The sequence below is a fragment of the Alligator mississippiensis genome, chromosome 3 (assembly GCF_030867095.1).
Source record: "Alligator mississippiensis isolate rAllMis1 chromosome 3, rAllMis1, whole genome shotgun sequence".
NCBI lineage: Eukaryota > Metazoa > Chordata > Crocodylia > Alligatoridae > Alligator > Alligator mississippiensis.
This window is the reverse complement of record NC_081826.1, coordinates 64617526-64636480: the sequence shown is the minus strand read 5'-3', so window position 1 is coordinate 64636480 and position 18955 is coordinate 64617526. Positions and strand designations below refer to the sequence as shown.

General features: G+C 40.7%; 1 protein-coding gene across 9 annotated transcripts in view; it reads right to left on the bottom strand.

Annotated features, from left to right (window-relative positions):
• PDE7A (phosphodiesterase 7A) overlaps positions 1-18955 on the bottom strand; it is a 123076-nt gene that overhangs the window by 13741 nt on the left and 90380 nt on the right. For all 9 annotated transcript variants that reach the window (XM_019498527.2, XM_014606884.3, XM_014606885.3 and 6 more), the window contains 4 exons: positions 10225-10376; positions 7582-7645; positions 5139-5234; positions 3003-3103 (listed from right to left, as the gene is read on the bottom strand). In XM_019498527.2, coding sequence (XP_019354072.1) covers positions 3003-3103; positions 5139-5234; positions 7582-7645; positions 10225-10376 — 413 coding nt within the window. The remainder of the gene's footprint in view (positions 1-3002; positions 3104-5138; positions 5235-7581; positions 7646-10224; positions 10377-18955) is intronic.

The window sequence follows — 18955 nt, the reverse complement described above, 5'->3', positions numbered from 1 at the left end:
GAACCAAGGACAGATAAATTTTCATTTTCTCAATTTTTTTAGGAGCCCTGCAGGTCGCATAGAATGGTCTTACCGGTCGGATCTGGCCCACAGGCCATATTTTGCCCACCCCTATACTAATCCACCCTAAGAGTGCATTTTAGTGTAAGATATTTTAGAGATTTCACAATGAAAGTATCACAGACTAATTGTAAACATGCGATCACTTACAGAAGGAGAGAAGACTCAATTCCCATCTCAAAAGGTTGCGTCTTGGTGTGAAGTAATTAAAGGTATAACTATGTTATTTTCCCCATCAGTCTTATTTTTCCTGTTCCCCCTTTACATTGTCATACTAATGTTGTGCCTAGATTCAACTTAGGTCTCAATCCTCCCACCAGTACCAGATTAATAAAAATCCTTAGTAATAGGATCCTCAGATAGGTTGTTAGCAATTTTCTACAACATCCTGTAGAAAACATCTAAATTGAAGGGCCACCATACTGAGTAATCTTTGCTAGTCTCCTTAATGTCTCAGCCACATATCTCCCTTTTATGCAGCCTACTTTATAAGGACACACAACACTTGTGCCTTGCTACAATATGCATCTGGCAGAGGGGGTTGGTCAGTAGTATCCAAGGCAAAGCAAGCTATAGGAGTTCCAGTTATGCTAAGCCAAAGCACCCAAAACATGTAAAAATCTATTAATGAACAGAAAAGCTGGTACAAGAAGGGAGTGATGGTAGAAGTAAAATAAAAAAATGGGGGCAGGTGCTGAGCTAGAGAAGAACTGAAGATGCCAGGTGTATGAACTTGGCAAAAAGAAAAATATAAATGATTATCTATACATAAAAATAATATAAGCAGTAACATGAAAACCTGGGTATTTGGGTATAAATAGGAGTGGTGAATTAGTTGTTTCTTGTAGCAACCTAGCGGCAGGTAAAGGAAGCACATTGTTCCTATTCTGTCCCCATGGTCTTACAGAATTGGGCTGACTGCTAAACAGACCAGCCAGCAGACTGTCTGAGTGACAATAAACCTGTCTGAGCTTTTGCCACTGAACACAAATTTGGAGTCATTTTTTTCTGCACACCTAGACTCTAGGAACACATCCACACATGCAGGCCATGTACACTTGCAGCAGCTCAAATACCAGCAGCACAAATGTGCGCCAGAGATTTGTGCCTCAGCGCTTATGCCTGAACATGCACTTCGGTGTGGGACATGTGCCACTTGGGGCAAACTGACTCTGCCCAGCTCTTCCCTGATCTGCAGCCCAGGGGACCTAGAGGCTGGGGCCAGCACCTGTGTCAGCCACCTCGTCTGCCCTTCAACTGGGTCCTCAGTGCCGGCCCTGGGCAGACTCCTCTGCCTGGGCCCCACCACTTGCCTCACTAGCAGAGATCCTGATGTTCCATTTAAAAAAAATGCAAACTTATTAAAAAACCCAAATTCTCTCACTAAAATACCCAAAAGCCATGTTCTTCCCATCATTAAAATGAAATGCCACTATATAGAGAGAGATCAGTAGGGCAATATTTTATTGATATATTTACCATTTTAAAGCAATTTGGAAGCCTACCAGTGCCACTATCGTCATAATAAAACAAATTCTAAATATCTATACACTTTGGCATTTGCTTTTGTTTTTTATCATAGAAAAATCAGAGCTGCTCCTGCCTCTTTCACTCACTAGGATGTGCGGCGCTGAGCAACAATGATATGCCAGTGCCCTGCCCCTACCATTGCCCCTCACTCCCAACCCACAGCCCCTGCCAGTGTCCCTCGCTCCTGACCCGCAGCCCCTGCCTACCCCCACTAGCTCCCTCCCAGCCACAGCTCCATCTTAGCACCAGGACATAAGTCCAGCTGCAGCTGTCCTACCCACTGCTTTGTGGCTCTGAGCTGCTGTTCTGCTCCCTGCACCTGTGCCCAGGCCCCAGCAATCCCCATGCCATTCCTGGGAAGCCCTCGACTGGGGCCCAGGGACTGCGCTGGATAAGTCCCTTCCATTCTAAACCAGCCTCCCCCTGCACAGGCTGCTCTAGGGGGCAGAAGGGCTCTAAACTCAGCTCTGGCAGCCTCTCCAACCCAGAGTGCAACCCAACCCCCATCTCTCTCACACACCTGCCGACACCTCCACCCCTCTCCCCAGCCCATCACACCTCCACAAGTGGTTCCTGGGACCAGGAACCCCCCAGGCTGGAGGCGCATGCTCCAGCACGAGTGTGGGCACAAGACAGGGCTGCAGTGTGGCAGTCGCCTCTGCAGCCATAGCTCACACCAGCAGGTTCCATCCCGCCTGGTGGCTGGGCACGCAGGGTGTGAGATTTGTCGAGGGACATGGGGGGGGGGGGTGCTTGTGCAGAGGTTTGTGGGTGTGGAAGGACTGTATGGGAGACTGCTTGGGAGAGGTGGGTCCGCTACCCACCCCCCATGATGCGCAGACACCCCCCCCCCCCCCAAAAAAGCAGCAGCAGCCACTATCAGGGCACTTGTGGCCCACTGTTGGCAGAGACCCCCAGCACCGCCTCAGACCCAGCGGCTGCACATGGCTCTGGCCTGGCTGCTGGCACACCCTTGCACAGGACCAGGCTGCTCTTGCTGTGACCCATGGCTCCCAGTACTGCACACAAGAGCCACACACCCTGCTTTGAGACTCCAAAACAGGCACATGCGTGTTTGTCTGGATGCGGCCCACAAGTCCTCTAACACTGACCTTCCACAGCACTCAGACCCCAGCAGCCTAAACATGGAAAGCAACAGCAAAAAATGCCATGTGCCTCAGAACAAACACAAGCAAGCAAAATTAATAAGAGATTTTGAAAATCAAAGTCAATTGAGTCGCATCTACCAGCTTCTTACTCAGTGACATCCATGTTTCTTAGATTGGAGGTTTTTTTCCCATCCTAACAGCCTTTAAAATCTTGAAGTGCGTTGTTTTCTCTCTTTTTTTTAAAGTATGATCATTTATCTTTGTGCCTTTGCATGCTATGTAAAACAGACTTCGATCCCTTACCTTGGGTTCTTTTAAATAACAGTGCATGGCCTGAGTCACATCAGCAGCATGAACTGCATTATGATAAGGGTTTTGACTATGATAATCTTCTTGGACCATAACTACAGGAAATAAAACAAGCATGCAAATTTAAATAAAATGGCAATCTTTAAAAAAATGTACTGTTTTACATATCCTTGTTAAACACAGGAAGAGACTAAAATATTAAAATGTGACTTTTTGTGCATATAAAGGTAATGAACCAAATTCACTTCAAAAGTTTAGCCATCCCTCCCCCTACACACACACACACACACACACACACACACACACACACACACACACACACACACACACACACAGCTTGACAAAATTGGAACAAATAACCCTAATTTTCAACTGGTCTGGCAACAGATAATTGATGCATCTTGCCTGACTGGACTAGCTGGAGTCCTTAGAAAATACAGAAATAAGTTTCATAGACATAGATTTCATAGACATTAGGGCTGGAAGGGACCTCGAAAGATCATTGAGTCCAGCCCCCCGCCAAAGGGCAGGAAGTCAGCTGGGGTCATAGGATCCCAGCAAGATAAGCATCCAGTTTCATCTTGAAGGTGTTCAATGAAGGCGCTTGAACGACCTCCGGTGGCAGGCTGTTCCAGACCTTGGGGGCTCGGACAGTAAAGAAATTCTTCCTTATGTCCAGCCTGAAATGATCTTGAAGTAGTTTGTGACCATTCGACCTCGTCATCCCTTGGGGCGCTCTGGTGAACAAACATTCCCCCAGATACTGGAGGTCACCCCTGATAAACTTGTAGGTGGCCATCAGATCACCCCTGAGCCTGCGCTTTTCCAGGCTAAAGAGCCCCAGGGCGCTCAGCCTGTCATCGTAGGGTCTGCTTCCCTGACCTCTGATCATGCGCGTGGCTCTTCTCTGGACTCTCTCAAGCTTCTCCACATCCTTTTTGAATTGTGGAGCCCAAAACTGGACGCAGTACTCCAGCTGCGGCCTCACTAAGGCCGAGTACAGGGGGAGAATGACGTCCTGGGATTTGCTTGAGAAGCATCTATGGATGCAAGCCAGCGTTTTGGTCGCTTTGCTAGCCGCAGCATCGCATTGCAGGCTCATGTTCATCTTGTGGTCAATGATGACCCCCAAGTCTCCTTCTTCCATAGTGCTAGCCAACATAGCACTGCCGAGCCTATAAGGATGCTGCAGGGTTTTTTTCCCCAAGGTGGAGAACCTTGCATTTATCGGCGTTGAACACCATCAGATTCTCGTCCGCCCACTTGCTGAGCCTGTCCAGGTCAGCCTGGATCATCCGCCTGTCTTCTGGTGTGGATGCTTTGCCCCAAAGTTTGGTGTCATCTGCGAACGTGGCCAGTCCGCTTCTGACTCCAGTGTCCACATCATTAATGAAGATGTTGAACAGTATGGGTCCAAGGACAGAGCCCTGGGGGACCCCACTGGTCACAGGACACCACGATGAGTGACTTCCATCAATTACTACCCTCTGGGTCCGACCCCGGTGATTGGGAAGGAACAAAAAGGAATTTGGATTGAGACTTGGACACTGAGCTGTCCTGTAGATTATACAGTGATCCTCCAAAAAACCCTGCTAAGAGGGCTTGAGTCTTATTTCTCAAGGTCTGATTAAGAATTAACCCTAGTCAGCATCAGTAAAAATAGAAAAAAAAATAAGAAAAGTAATTTATATCTGATATTGTCCCAATTACCATCATCTCCACTTCACATTCACTTGTAATCCGACATTCAGCTCTTAAAATCTTCTAAAGACAAATGTGATATATAGCAACTTTCAAACTAATATTCTTGGTTTAAAAAAAAAAAATCAAATTTTTCCAAAAAATATTTCCAAAATTGCTGAAATTCATGTGATTTTGTAAGTGTGGAAATGCCCCCACCCCCATCACCACTTTTGATTTAATTATAAACATTTCTTGAAGTGCACTGACTTGTGAAAAACCAATACACTATCCAAATTAAATTTGTATGCAAAATATATTGACAATCACAGAAGTAAGCTTCAAATTTGAGCTGTTCAAATTTGCTAAACTGTAGCCAATACTTCAATTAGCATCTTAATGTACAAACAAGGAGTAATAATGCTCACTGTAACAGGCTAGAATACATACCTAAAAATCTGCGAAGTTTCATCGTATCTAACTGGAAGTGTTCAATTAGTCCATGAAAATTAAACAGGTGGAAGGTTAAGCTCACTAGACTATTTCCTAAAAATAAGATAAAGTAGTAATTAAAACACATGAAATCAGTCCTATCACAACAGAGAAACATTTAAAATCACAGGTGAACAAGTTATGCAAACTGATTTTTCCTTAATTTTTGTCTAACTTATGAAACAAGAAGCATGTGTAGATTGAGATTTAGTTTTATGAATGGTCTCCACACCAATGATCCTCAATGCATCTCCAGCCAACAGTGAAATCTGTAATGAGAGAAATCTCACTAGTATTAAAATTAACAGATCAGGTTTTGATGACACCTTCCTTTTGGTGGAGAACAAGTTTAAGAACAGATTTATTGCTGAAAAAAGAACACAGTTAATTAGATCAGTAAGATGAGCACCACTGGTGACTGCTCCAAGCTGAAACATCTATTTAACAACTCTGCAATCATGTTTTTGACTTAAGCATTCCTTATTGCAACCAGAAATAAAAGAAATGTGTATAGTTCATTGTGCAGTATTACTACAAGCTTACTCTACAATTTGTTTACTAGAAACTACAATATTTAATATCACACTTTTAATTTACCTTTAAAAAAGTTCCCAGAGGCAGTAAGGAAAGGCTTGCAAATTAAATATATTGAATCATTACATAGTTTCAACTAATTAAATTTGCAACATATTTACTTTAACCCCCCCCCATTAGATGTTTATTGAGGAGCACAAAATTCCCCCAGCATATAAAACTTACTGTCAAGTCTGCATTATATATAGCACATTGGTACCACTTTCCTCAGAGGAGAGGAGAGAATTTCTACTTGACACGAAGATGGAACAAGTTCATTTTGACTTAAATGAAAGTGAGCACCCACATAGCTTTTTGAACCAATTGTTTAGTTTCACCAAGTTATACTTACATACCCATGCTCAATCTCCACTCATTTATTTAAGACACATGAAAACATAAAAGCAAGCTTCTTTTAACTTACAACAATGTAACATGATACGCAAAGCTTTCCTTCAAAGACAGAACCATCAGTTTGTGAGGCTACACCTACTTCTCTGAGCTGTTGCTCCCAGGTTTCTATTCAAGGTCTCCTATGACAGTCTCTCAGACTACTACCCTGGACTTTTCTTCTTCAGTTTCCATTGTGTGACCCTACATGCTGACTTGTATGACTTCAGCTATATCAACTTTACACTAACTACTCTCAACTACCAGCTTCTCCTCCTCTACCTAGGTCCCACATCTGTGTGGTTCAGGTATTCTACCACATCCAATGCAGAACCACCAAGAGGAGCTCTTCTTTTTCCCCCTAAAACCTCCTCACCTATCATAGTTATTACCACTACTTCATCTCTCACTTGCAGTTTTAGCAGCTGTTCCCTCCAGAAGCATTTCTGCCTCTTGCCAACTCCTTTCCAGTATTTTAACAGGTAATCTGCCCCCTTCATTTACATAACAAGATGTTAGCCCATTATCTGGTAGTTTACCATACTGAAAAATACAACTACTTCTTCAACAGTTTCTGACATGTCCATTTCTTGTTCCTCCATACTATTCAACATGCAGCTGCCAGTATCATCATATATACTAATTTAACACACTGCCCTGCTTTTACCCAATTCCTACATAAGCTTTCTTTCTCTTTATTCTAGTTCCAGGACTATTCTTCAATTACCAAATTATCTCCTAACTCCCTCATACTTTATATCTTTGCTATCACCTCTTTCTAGAGCCCTTGCTGATTTCTGAAATCTATATATACACACACTATATTATTTTTTCTCCATTCCATTCCCCACTCTTGCTTTAACTTTTCTTCTATGTTACTCCTATAACTGGAAGTTTCATTTTATGTATACCTAATTTCTACAGCCTCACCTGTTCTGCAAAGTTTCCCAGCTATAAACACTGGTAACAATTCTTCATTTTTCCCCACTATTTTCTACTGGATTTTAAATATTCTGACTTTACACTGAATAATCCTTTGGAGGTACGGGTGCTGTTAAGCATAAATGAATCTATGGAAAAGACTGCTATGCACACTAACAGCTGTCTGTAACTGAGCAAAGAGAACAGCACAGATTTTACTGGTTACATTATTTTTTAATTTAAAATATATTTTTCAATAGTAATAAAGAAGAGATAACCAAGCTATTGAAGCAACTACCTGAAGACTCTATTACAGAAACTCAAGAAATGACTGTAAGTAGCTATCTAGAATTTACATGTCTAGATTTTCAAACCAAATTTTTTTCCAAAATAAACCCACAAATCTATAATCAAAGAGCTTCAACAAGCAGTTAGATCCCACCCCACAAATAATGACGTATCAGTTTAAAGTTGAGCTAAAAGTATTTTTTATGAATAGTAAAAGCCACAAGCTTACCATTTGTTAGCCTATCAAAAAGAAAGATATCAAAATTCCAGTTTCCAACTTTCTCCAGCATACACTGAAAGCAAACAAAAATATTTCCATTGTAATATCTTTATTCATCATCTGCCCATTTCAGAGCCAGCTGTAAATTTTAGTATGTCTAGCTAAAAAAAGCATTAAAAGGAATACAATTTAAAAAACAAGTTCTGTCCAGAAGTATGAGCTAATATTGTTACAAACTATTCTGTATGTGTTCTGAAATACTGAACGTAGTTGTCTTTTCACAACACTCCGATTTGCTTTTTCCCCTTCCAGCTAGTTTACAGAAAACAATCATGCCCCGTCTCAGTTTTGTTAGACTTCAGCTGTGCTCTCAGTTACTTCTTATAAGATGGCTCTCTATTCTACCAGTCATCCTACTCATCTTTCACTGCAGTTTGAACTGATCCTTCTGGAACACAGATGAACAGAACAGTAGATAGCATTCCAGATGAGGTCTCACCAGAGCTATTGACAACAACTCTGATGCTTACCTAGGATCAAATGTATTTGACTTTAGCAACTACATATTGGTGACAGCCAACCTGTGATCCCATGTCTTCCTTTTCTGTCTCTTTCAACTGATGAGTTCTATGTTAACAGAAATTCTTGATATGAAGCCCGAATAGATACTAATTCTATTATTCCATTCAGTTCTTCCTGTATAGTAATCCTGATCCTCCTTCACACTGATGATGCTTTGTAACTTTTGTGCCATCAGCTCACTCCTACTTTATGCCCCAAGGTCACAGGTGCCGAGTACAAAATTGGGGCCAGAGGGTCATGAACCCCCTTCGGAAGAGGGCTGTCACCCAAAATGCGTAAAACTTCCTACATGTCCATCATAGCCCCTCAGCAAAAATAAGAGTACCTACGCCCAAGGTCATAAATGAATATATTTAATAGGAACTTAGTCCCAAGAACAAATCTTTGAACTCAACTAGTAACCTCCATCTTTCCTAACACTTTAGTTTCAAGCAAAATCTATGGTCACCTTTCCTTTTGGTTCCTTTCCCATCTCACTATTGACCATCTTCTCCAGTTAACTACTGATTTCTCAAGTGACACTATCGAATACTTTACTTAAGTCCAAAAAGATAAGAGCTACCATATTTCCCTTGTATAACAAAATCAGACATCCTGTCAAAGAATGATAAATCAAGTTAGGTTAGCATGATCTACCTTGGGAAAAATGCCATGTGAAAAAAATGCATACTTATTTCTATTTCTCTAATTTTATCGTTCCTACAAATTCCTGCATGTTTTTTAGGTTAGACAAACAGACCCTGAGTTCCCTGCATCTTTCTTAAAATATGGGTACTACACATTTGCTATTCACCAATCAAGTCTAACAGACGTTATAAAAACATTTGCTGCCAAACTTATGATGTTCTATCAGTATTTTAGGATGAATATGATCCTTGTTCTTGCACATACCCAAATTTGAGTTTTAAACACTGAGCTTTGTTTCTACCTCAGTTGAGAATAATTTACATATTCATATTCTTAATTTTCATTGCAGTTAGCAACCCTGCCTCTCCTCCCATGGTCAGTCTCATTCTTATTGAAAACTGAAGCACTGAAAAGTCATTTAGTTTAGGGGTTATATTCAAATTCTCTTTTATCTCAACATCATCCTCACTATTTAGTAGAGTCAGGCTTCTTTCTCCACTCATATTATATACAGCCAAAGAGCCATTATTATTTGTTTTAAATTTCCTTTGCAAGGTCTGGCTTGACCTCTCGCCACTCACTTTATCCGTATGTTTTCTGACCTTTCATTTGTAATCAATCCTTTTTCCATCTCTTTGTAGGTGGTTACTCCAAATATCCTGATTAATCATTTAGTTATGTCTGGAAGCCTTCCCTACAATTTTTTCCTCTTTCCTGGAATGCAAATTCCAGAGCTGCATATCAGACTTTGTTAGTCACATATAGGTCAGCATCATAACTTGCAAAATAAAGCAATCTCTAAAGAAAAAAAAAAATCACATTCAAGTAGCAGAGAAATGTCTAATATTTGTTAACAGCTGGTCATTTTCATTGAGTTTTGGAGCTTGCTTATTTCACTGCCAGTAGTCTTTTCTCTTCTTAAAACTTAGAAGAAAAGCCAATAGAAATATATTGCATAAAAAAAATTCTTTTCCCACAAAAGATAGCTGAGAGTCTATATAAAGAATGGAAATGAATGCTGAAGCCACAGTGCATCAAAATAAGGTTTTATAAAATTTCTACACGACTTGCATAAAGGATGCTATTAACTATACCCAACTTTAGTATTATTTTAGTCACATATAGTACCATCTGTTACTTTCAGAAAGAGCACCAGTCCACTGCTCTCAAAAACTGTCTCAGAAGATGCAAATAATCAAACTAGCATCTCCCAGAAGAGCCAACTAAGTTTACTCACTGTTAGGTTTCATCAGCTGCTTTGTTTTGGGATTTGCCTTTACATATAAAAATTACATAACTCAGAAGCATGGAGTCCAAACACAGTAAAGCTTACATTTACTGGAAATTTTCTGCTTTTAAGCTGCATGCAACAGGGGTCTGTAGAATTATAAATAATTAGACATTTGGTAGAAAAGTATCAAACATTTTTTAAAAAGCACAAACCTTTGCTTGTCCATTATAATCATCATCTAAAATGTTTGAGGAGTTTGGAACAGTAATGCCACGGAAGAAACGAGAAGATCTCAGGTACCGCTGGAAACTTAATAACCTTCTGACATTCCTTGCAGACACAGAGACTTCAATTTCAGAATTTGCTAGAAAAAAAAAGAACAAATTCTTTCTAAAAATAATTAAGGAAAAAACCTTCTAAACAGGTTGGTAAAACAAAGATGTTAAAAAAAATTTTGTTTAATTAACTTTCATCACTGTTCAATGCTTTAAACGAATTAAATGGTTGTATTTAGTGATAAGAATATAACTATTCTAACAGTTAATCAGAACTATGGTTTAGAACAATTTGTTTCCTCTTCTCAACTCAATATAGAGACACAGAGACCTGCAAATTGAAAACTAGCCATATGTGTTTTAACTAAAAATACATTATATACTTAGGGACACTGAATAAGAATTACATTTCGTGTTAGTACTGGAATAAAAACAAAACACATTAGACATGAGAATATTTCTTCAAAGAAGTGCAAATATATAAATAACTTCCTCTGGAAATTTATGATACATAAAACATTAGCAGCAGTAGCAACAACAGGTGTCATTAGTTAAGTTGTGGTATATGACTTAAAAATGACAAATACAAGAAAACCTTAAGCATCCAGAAATTACTTCTGCAAAAACTAGAACTTTGACAACTGTCACTATTGCTAATTATACAGTGAAGGTTTTCAAAAGCACTTAAGCAAAATTATTTTCAAAATTTTTTATACAAAACTTTCTCTGAACAACCCACTCCTGTTCTACTTATTCCCATGAGGTTCATACTGAACACCACCTTGTCTGAATACAGTAAAACTTATACAGAAATCATTCTTGGCCTGTCTTTATTAAAACAACCCAAAATATTTCATCTATCTTATTCCACCTTTATGGCGTCCTTCAAATTGTGCCTTCAGTTTTTCTTGTATATTATTCCTAGAATCAGCTGTACTTAGTATATATGAATGATCTTATAGAGTATTAATAAAATCAGGACACATTTGGGGAGCTCAGGATTCACATGCATACTCCTCAAGATGCACAGCCTCAGAAGTAATACCTGATGATCTATACTACTTTCATTTCCAGAGAGATAACAGATATAACACAGCTGTAATTTTTGTAGTTAAAATTAAGCATTCTAGAACATATTTTGTAACTGAAGAGACGCTAGCCCAACACAGTCATTTATTAATCTACTAAACCCGAATAATTACCACAAACAATGTACCATTCCCATTACATTTTTTTTTAAAGTTACAGACATGGTGAAACTGAAAGCATGAGCCTAATCCTTTATTTTTGTGTGTGTGTAAAGATCAAAATGATACTGAAACTTTCACAGAGCTTTCTAGAATAGAAACTTCTCCCTACTAGATCAGGCCTTTCAGCCCCTATCCCTTGCCACCCTGGGAGGGGGGAGGGTAATACATCTCTTTAGACATACTCCTAAGTATAAAACTTTTTTTCACCTCGGCTTGAAGAAGTCATAATGCTGAAAAGGAAGAGACCAGACCAAATGATTCAGAAGCTAACATTCTTTCCACTTCACTCTAGAACAGAGGTTTAAAAGACAACTTGCAAAAGAAAATAACTGAACTTCATTTTTTAATCTAAGAAGATCTTAAGTAATACTTGCTTTTTAAATAAAGACAAAAACAAAAACACTAAACAAAACAGCATTTCTTTCCTTCTTTTACTTCTCAATTATAATTGTTTAATGTTTGAAAACTTGTTGCTTATGAATATAAAAATTACCATACTGAATCAAGTCCAGTATACTGTACCTGACTGTACATGTGTATGGTGGGGCATAAGGCATGTTAGGTGTATGTATGTCAGTGGGGACTGTGGGGGCAGGGTGTGGGAGCTTTGTGGGGTGCAGGGACCACCCCCCACATGGCACGCAGCCCCTGCTGCCAGCAGCAGCAGGTAGGGGCAGAGGAGGGGCTCAGGAAGCTCATGCCCAGTGCAGGCACTGGTGCCCAATAGTCCATCTAGCCCAATATCCAGTTTTAGCCAGTGGCTTTAAAGTAGTGGGGGCCAACCTTTTGGCATGCCACAAATTAGCCCGGTGCCCACCTTCAGCATTACTCTGACCCCCTTCCTCTACCCAATCCGTTCTGCTTCCTCACCTTTGTTCCCTGCCTAATCTGCTGCTTTGCTTTCGGCTTCTTGCCATCTGCCACTGTGCTGCCTGTCCTACTTGTGGCATCCATTCCACCAGTTGGCCACCTCTGCTTTAGGAGGGAAAGCATGTGAACAGAAAATATCAAGAGCAGTCCAACTCATCAAACCTTCCCTTTCTTAAGCCATCATTCATTTAGGGATGTCAGAAGATACATCCTTAATTGTTCTGTTTAACAGTTATTAATGAACATATCCCTCCACAAATTTGTTTAATCCAGGGGTGCTCAACCTCTAACCTGCAGGCCAAATACAGTCCATGAAGCCACAGCATCTGGCCTGCAGGGCTCCCCACAGGTAGGGAAATTTGGCAATGGGGAAACTCAAATAGGAAATATCAGTATGTTGATGCAGGGTGACTGGATTTCCTCCAAGTTGTTCCTGCACATGGAACTGGAAATATTTCAGATATGTGCCACAGAAGACCCGAACCTAAACCTTTCCCCTACTAATCTAAATTTGGGTTCCTGGACCCCTCCTCTATACAATCCTTCAAGTCACTACTATTATACATATCATAACTATACTAACTCCTGCCCTGAGCTTGCTAAACATTTGCCTCAACTTTAAACATCTTCATATCCATGAGGCAAGTACTTAATCAATTATGGAACCCTATATTTACATATTGGTATTTCCTATTCAAATTTATTATCATCACAGACCCACAACCCGGTCTCAAGTTCAAATGTAAAATACAATAAATCTATTATACCTCTTGGTAAAATAAAAGATATTATGCATCAAAATGCAGAAATGTTACAAATGTTTATTCCTGATCCTCATCCTACTTGGAACGACATCATTTGGTTTAAGTGTCCATATTATAGCTGGTTAACTAAATTTGTAATAAATCTTTACAAACCTGTAATGAAGTAAACCTTGTATTCTGGAGAAATTGCATAATTTCTTCAACAGCACTACAAGTCTTTCAGCAAAAGAAATAGAGAGATGTAGGGGTAATAGTTGGCAACTGACAGCAAATTGCACAAATTAGTGATAAATGTATTACACTTGACCTTAGCCACTGCAATTGGCAGCATATGACAAAGCAGGATGGTGATAATCCAGCTCCATGGCAATCTATAGTTTCTCTGCCTGACAATCTGAAATACTATGCGCTGTTCTGGACAGTGTTACCAGAAAAATCACAGACAAATTGAAAAAAATTATAAAACTTTGCAAGAATTAGAAATATATCTCATTTTCTTTAGAGACTATTTAATTACATTTGTGCCATGAGACAAGTGGGTTTGTAATAACCACAGATATAAAAAAGTAGAATTAGTAAGATACTGCCTACCAAAATGCATTAACTGTTATGACAGACTTCCAGCATGTGTGGTTAGGTCTCTTCAACCTCCCCAGAGAACTGTGCGCTTGCACAACCATATTTTGGTAGAATTTTGGTTTTTAATGCATACACGGTATTTACATTAGAAAAAAAACAAGTGCAAAGCAATGCACCTTTGACTTGGATGACAAGGTTGGGAGGTCTGTGATGTTCCTTCAGACTGCAAACGGACATCACCCCTCATCTCTGCATACCACTTTTTATAGCAGGACAAAAATGTAACTGTAAGCTATGCTTCCCCTTGGTTGCACCCCAAATGACCAAACAGGGATGTATAACAATTGCTACTAACAGTTTCTGCTGCTTTACCACACTAGACATCTTCATGTGCATCTGCAAGCATAGAGTGGGGACCTCATGGAGAGTTCCCCAAACTTGTAGACATGTACCCCAGCTCAGAGCCAGGCACCCAGGGCCATTGTCCCACAGCATAGAACTCCTGAAGCTCTGGTAGCACCAGGAGCCTGATCCTGAGGAACAACAGCACTGAGTGACACCTATACCTGCCAATCAAAAACCATCAGCTGTGCTGGGACAATCCCAGCACAGCTAATCTCACCACAAAAAGTATGTATGTTGTAGCGCCGGTCCTTCATAGACTGCACTATCAGAGTTTAGTAGACATATTCATAAAACAACTTTGACTAGATTAAGTTTGGATTTTACAGAAAAATACCTCCTCTTTATTGTTTATGGAAGCGTCCGGTTTTGGAAATCTGGATCTTCCATTACTTATTTAGTAAAAAAGGCAGACGTGGGTTACTTTCTTCAAAAGAACCTCATGATACAAAATTCTCCTTAATCAGTTCACAAATTTAAAGCTAGCTGACCTCAAGTTGTTCTCTCTCAAAAATCTCATAAAACCCTGGAGTGCTTTTGACTAACCTGAACTGAACAGTTACAGCTTTTCCTCAATTCCTTGGTATGAATCCTTAAAAAAAAAAAAAAAATCCCATTCAATCTATCCTCATCTTTATAAACATTGTAAAACACGAACCCAGCCAGCTACATTTGGTAAAACATATTGACATATAAGGCTTCTTTTTGTCAAACCCAATATGTCATCTCTGGTTTTATCAACTGAGCAACTTACCAGTAAATAAGAAGTTTGTCTACCTACAAAAAAAAAAAAAAACAAGTCTGCTGTCCTCCCTATAAGACTACATCTACATTACACCATGTGCTCACAGCATGGAGTGGGCACATGGAGACCGCTAGGACTCCACAGCACTGAACCACAAATGTTTTGAACCCCATACACACATGCAACTGTATGGTTCTGAGGCCAAGGTACACACTAGAGGGAGGCAATTATTTTGCCTGGAGGGCTGCTTAACAAGCGCCGGCCAGATGTCGAGGGCTGCAAGGGTAGCCCCACTCCTGTCCCCTGGTTGCCATCTTGGGACTGGAAGTCCCGCCTCCTAACTTGTGATCTTTGCCACCGGAAGTCCTTCCCCTTGCCCCGGAAGTACTCCGTTTGGGAGGGGGGGTTGCCATCTTAGAACTGGGGGAAAAAATTATGTACTAAAAAGCAAACATCCACAATAAATTATTTAATTTTTATTTAAATAAAAATGTTTTTGTCCTGATTTGCGTGCGTTTGCGTTGTGTTAATAGAGGCAATTGCATAACAGCTCAAAATGAAGTCTAACTCTTGTATATTGTTGGGGGGGGGGGTGGAGTGAGTGCTTGTAGCAGTGAGCAGGGTTCCCCCAGAGGCGCATGGGTGTGTGGGAGGAGGGTGCACATGGGTTGGGGTGTGAGGTTTGTGAGGGGTGTGATTGTGTATAGGGAAGGGTGTGGTTGTGGGGGAGGACTTTTGGGTATGGTGGGGTGTGCATGGCAACCCCCACCCCACGCACACCCCCCTGAGCCAGTCAGCACCCAACCCCACCCCACAACAGCCTAGAGCCCACGGGCTCTGCAATGCCTCGCCAGCACACAGCCCCTGCCCTGTACCGACTCCAGACTCACCCCCACCACAGCGGATCAGCCAGAAACCCAGGTACAGCCCCGAATCAGTGCACCCTGCATCCGCTCCATACCACACACCTATGGCACATCCTGTCACCTGCATTAAGGATGGGGTGGCTCTGTAGCTGGAGTCTTTCTAGGCAGAACAGGTGGCAGCAGCTTCTTCCACAAGCCACCTCCACTGGCCTCAGCTCCACAGTACCGGTGGGGACCCGAACCACAGCCCTGACCCAACACATCCCACGCCTGCTCCAGACTTGCCTGCCCACGCTAAACAGCGCTGGCAGCAGAGCTGGCCGAGCACAAACGGTTGCTCAGGAGAAAGGAAGAGTGCCTCCCCTCTCTTGCTGCTGCCCAGAGCTCCCTACTACAGCCATCTAGAGCCTGTGCTGGGCTGCCCTGGGGCTCTTCTGAGCTGCCACGGAGGCAACGGTGATGGCAGTGGAGCAACAGGGCAGTCAACCTTTATTTTGTCAGGCCCCATCCTTTCCTAAGTGCCACTCGGATTCCCTTCGCCTGCCTGTGGTCTGCTCTTTCTTCCCCACCCAATCTGCTGCTGTTTTCCCTGCTGGATCTGTCCTGTAAAACAAAGGATTAGTGTGCCATTTGTGGCATGTGTGCTGTAGGTTGGCCACCCCAACCTAGTCTAAAGACAAAGGTCAGAGGAAAGGGAACAAAAGATAGCATATATACAATGTACACATTTAAGCTTATGGTAAACAAGTTAGAGGCAGATGAAGGCAAGATTATATATGAGGTGTCAGTTTATACACAGTAACTGCCAGCGTGTACCCTATTACCCAGGGACAAGTGAAAACTAATCTGTGGTAGCTTATCCTCTTCTACAAAAATACTTCAGCTACACCTGCGCTCCTGCACGGTTTTCCCTGCCTCCCCTTCCCCTCCCCCCACCACCAAGAAAATATTCAAATACAAGAGGCCTTTTAAAACTCAGGGTAATATCAGAAAACTTTAATTACATATAAATATAAAGATATGAACAACTAATCAATGTCAAAGCAAATTTTAGCCTTTTTAAAAATGTGCTCTGGAATAAAAATGACTACAGTTTAAGTACTATAATTTAATTAAAACTGCCTAACATTTCTACTACTGTCCAGTAGAAGGAGCTCTAATACATATCTGTTACCAATCAAGTTTGATATCAGGAAATGTATCCTTTCAAATCTCAACACAGTAAGACTAATATACTCATTAATCCAAAAAAAAAAAAAAAAAAAAAAAAAAAAAAAAAAAAAAAAGAGAAAAAGAAAAAAAATTTAGGTGTGTTATGCTTGTGCACCAAAGTATTTTATATAATGGAGGCTATTTTTAAAAAAAAAAACGAAAACGTAACGAATAATGTATAAAAAAAATATTTTTTTAAAGGTGATAGCTACAATGCCTTAAAAAAAATCAATTAAAGATTATCAACATATCATATTTTACTGGACTTGCATTCTAGCTCAGAAAACTGCTGTTTTAGTACTACTGAGATGTCTGTGAAAAGCATCCACCCCACTTGTAATATACACTTATGTTTAAAAGTACCAAAAACTGAAAGTTAAGTTTTAAAAGAAGTTAAAAAAATTGAAAACTGTTGTATATGAATTAAACATGAATGAGCCATGTCTGCGAACTGCCACGATCTATAAAGAAAATACACTTTCCTACAGACTGGTTTTCTTAATCTCTATTTATTTTTACTGCAGTAGGAATTAGAGGTACTGAGCAAAGACACCCATGTTAGGCATGATCAGCATGAAATTATACCTTATCCCAAAGTGCTTACAAGATAAGTATACAACAAAAGATTTACAAATTATCGTGAGAAATGAGAGTAGCACAAGGTAACTGAGAGAATTCATAACATCAGAACTGTATCTCTTCAATATGAATTTAATACTAACTCTCCAGTGGGAACGTATTATATACTTGATCTGGGCCTTCAATAGGCCGAGAAGCGATTTCAATGGATACACTGGATTTCTATACATTTTGTACATTCATGCTGCTTAAAAAACAAAGAAAAATGTACTGAACTAAATAACTCTATAGTTTTATAATAGGGGTATTTCCTGAACTCTGGATCCCCAACCCTCAGAGTATGTCACAATGAACACCAAAGAGAGACAAAGCTAAAAATAAAACAAACTTAAGAATGGACTGAACTGGTAGCAGTATTTTTGCAAAGATCACAACACATAAAATATCAGTTATAAGAAATACTGATCCTATTCCATCAGTTTAGTAGTTCACGACATGATCTAACTATCAATCTTACAACTGGATTTCCTCAGACCTGACAAAGAATGCACTGCCTCCTAAACCTTGTCTAAGTCCATGCTACCCATGCACCTAGTAACAAGGTTGGTTTTTTTTGTCTTGCAGATATACCCGCACCCATTTGATAAAGCAAAGATCTCTAGACCACGACAGCATTCCACAAACAAGACGCCTAGAAGCAACAGCAATAAAAATAGAAGAAATATTTAGATTAAGACTAGAAAGCATGCGAGGAAGACCAGTGTATGATTCAGTAACTGAAGCATCTCCAGCCAGGCTATAGCTACTCTACTCAATTAAACACAAGACACACTTAGGTTGGGCAAGCTTCTTCAATTATTTTCCTCATACACTGCTGAATGGCTAGGAGGTAGGGCTGTGCGAGGCTTCGGACCCTGCTTCGGATCCGAAGAAGCTTTGGATGCTTCGGCGTCTGAAGTAGCATGTCTGGATCGAAGCGCTGGCTTCGTTAGGCTTTCCGAAGCAGTTTGAAGCTTCCAAAGCGCTGCCGAGCTGTGTCAGAGACCCGGCCATAGGGTATAATGGGGAATCAATGAAATATCTGTAACTTTGTTTTTTTGTCTGATTTGGATGAAATTTGCGGGGATGGTAGCCTCTGCTGAGAGCATGAAACCTGCCAAGTTTCAAGAAGATCGGTGCAAAGGTTGGGGGGAACTGCACCCCAAATTCTTGAAAGCAAAACTCGTCACATCTATCTGTTACAACACAGGGGGGTGAAAACTGCAGGGTTGGTAGCCCCTGGTGAGGCCACAAAGCCTGCCAAGTTTCAGGAAGATTGGTTCAGAGGGGAACTGCACCTCAAGCTGCACACAAGCAAAACTTGTGCCATGGATGACACTCTGTGTGTGTTAAGGCGTAGTG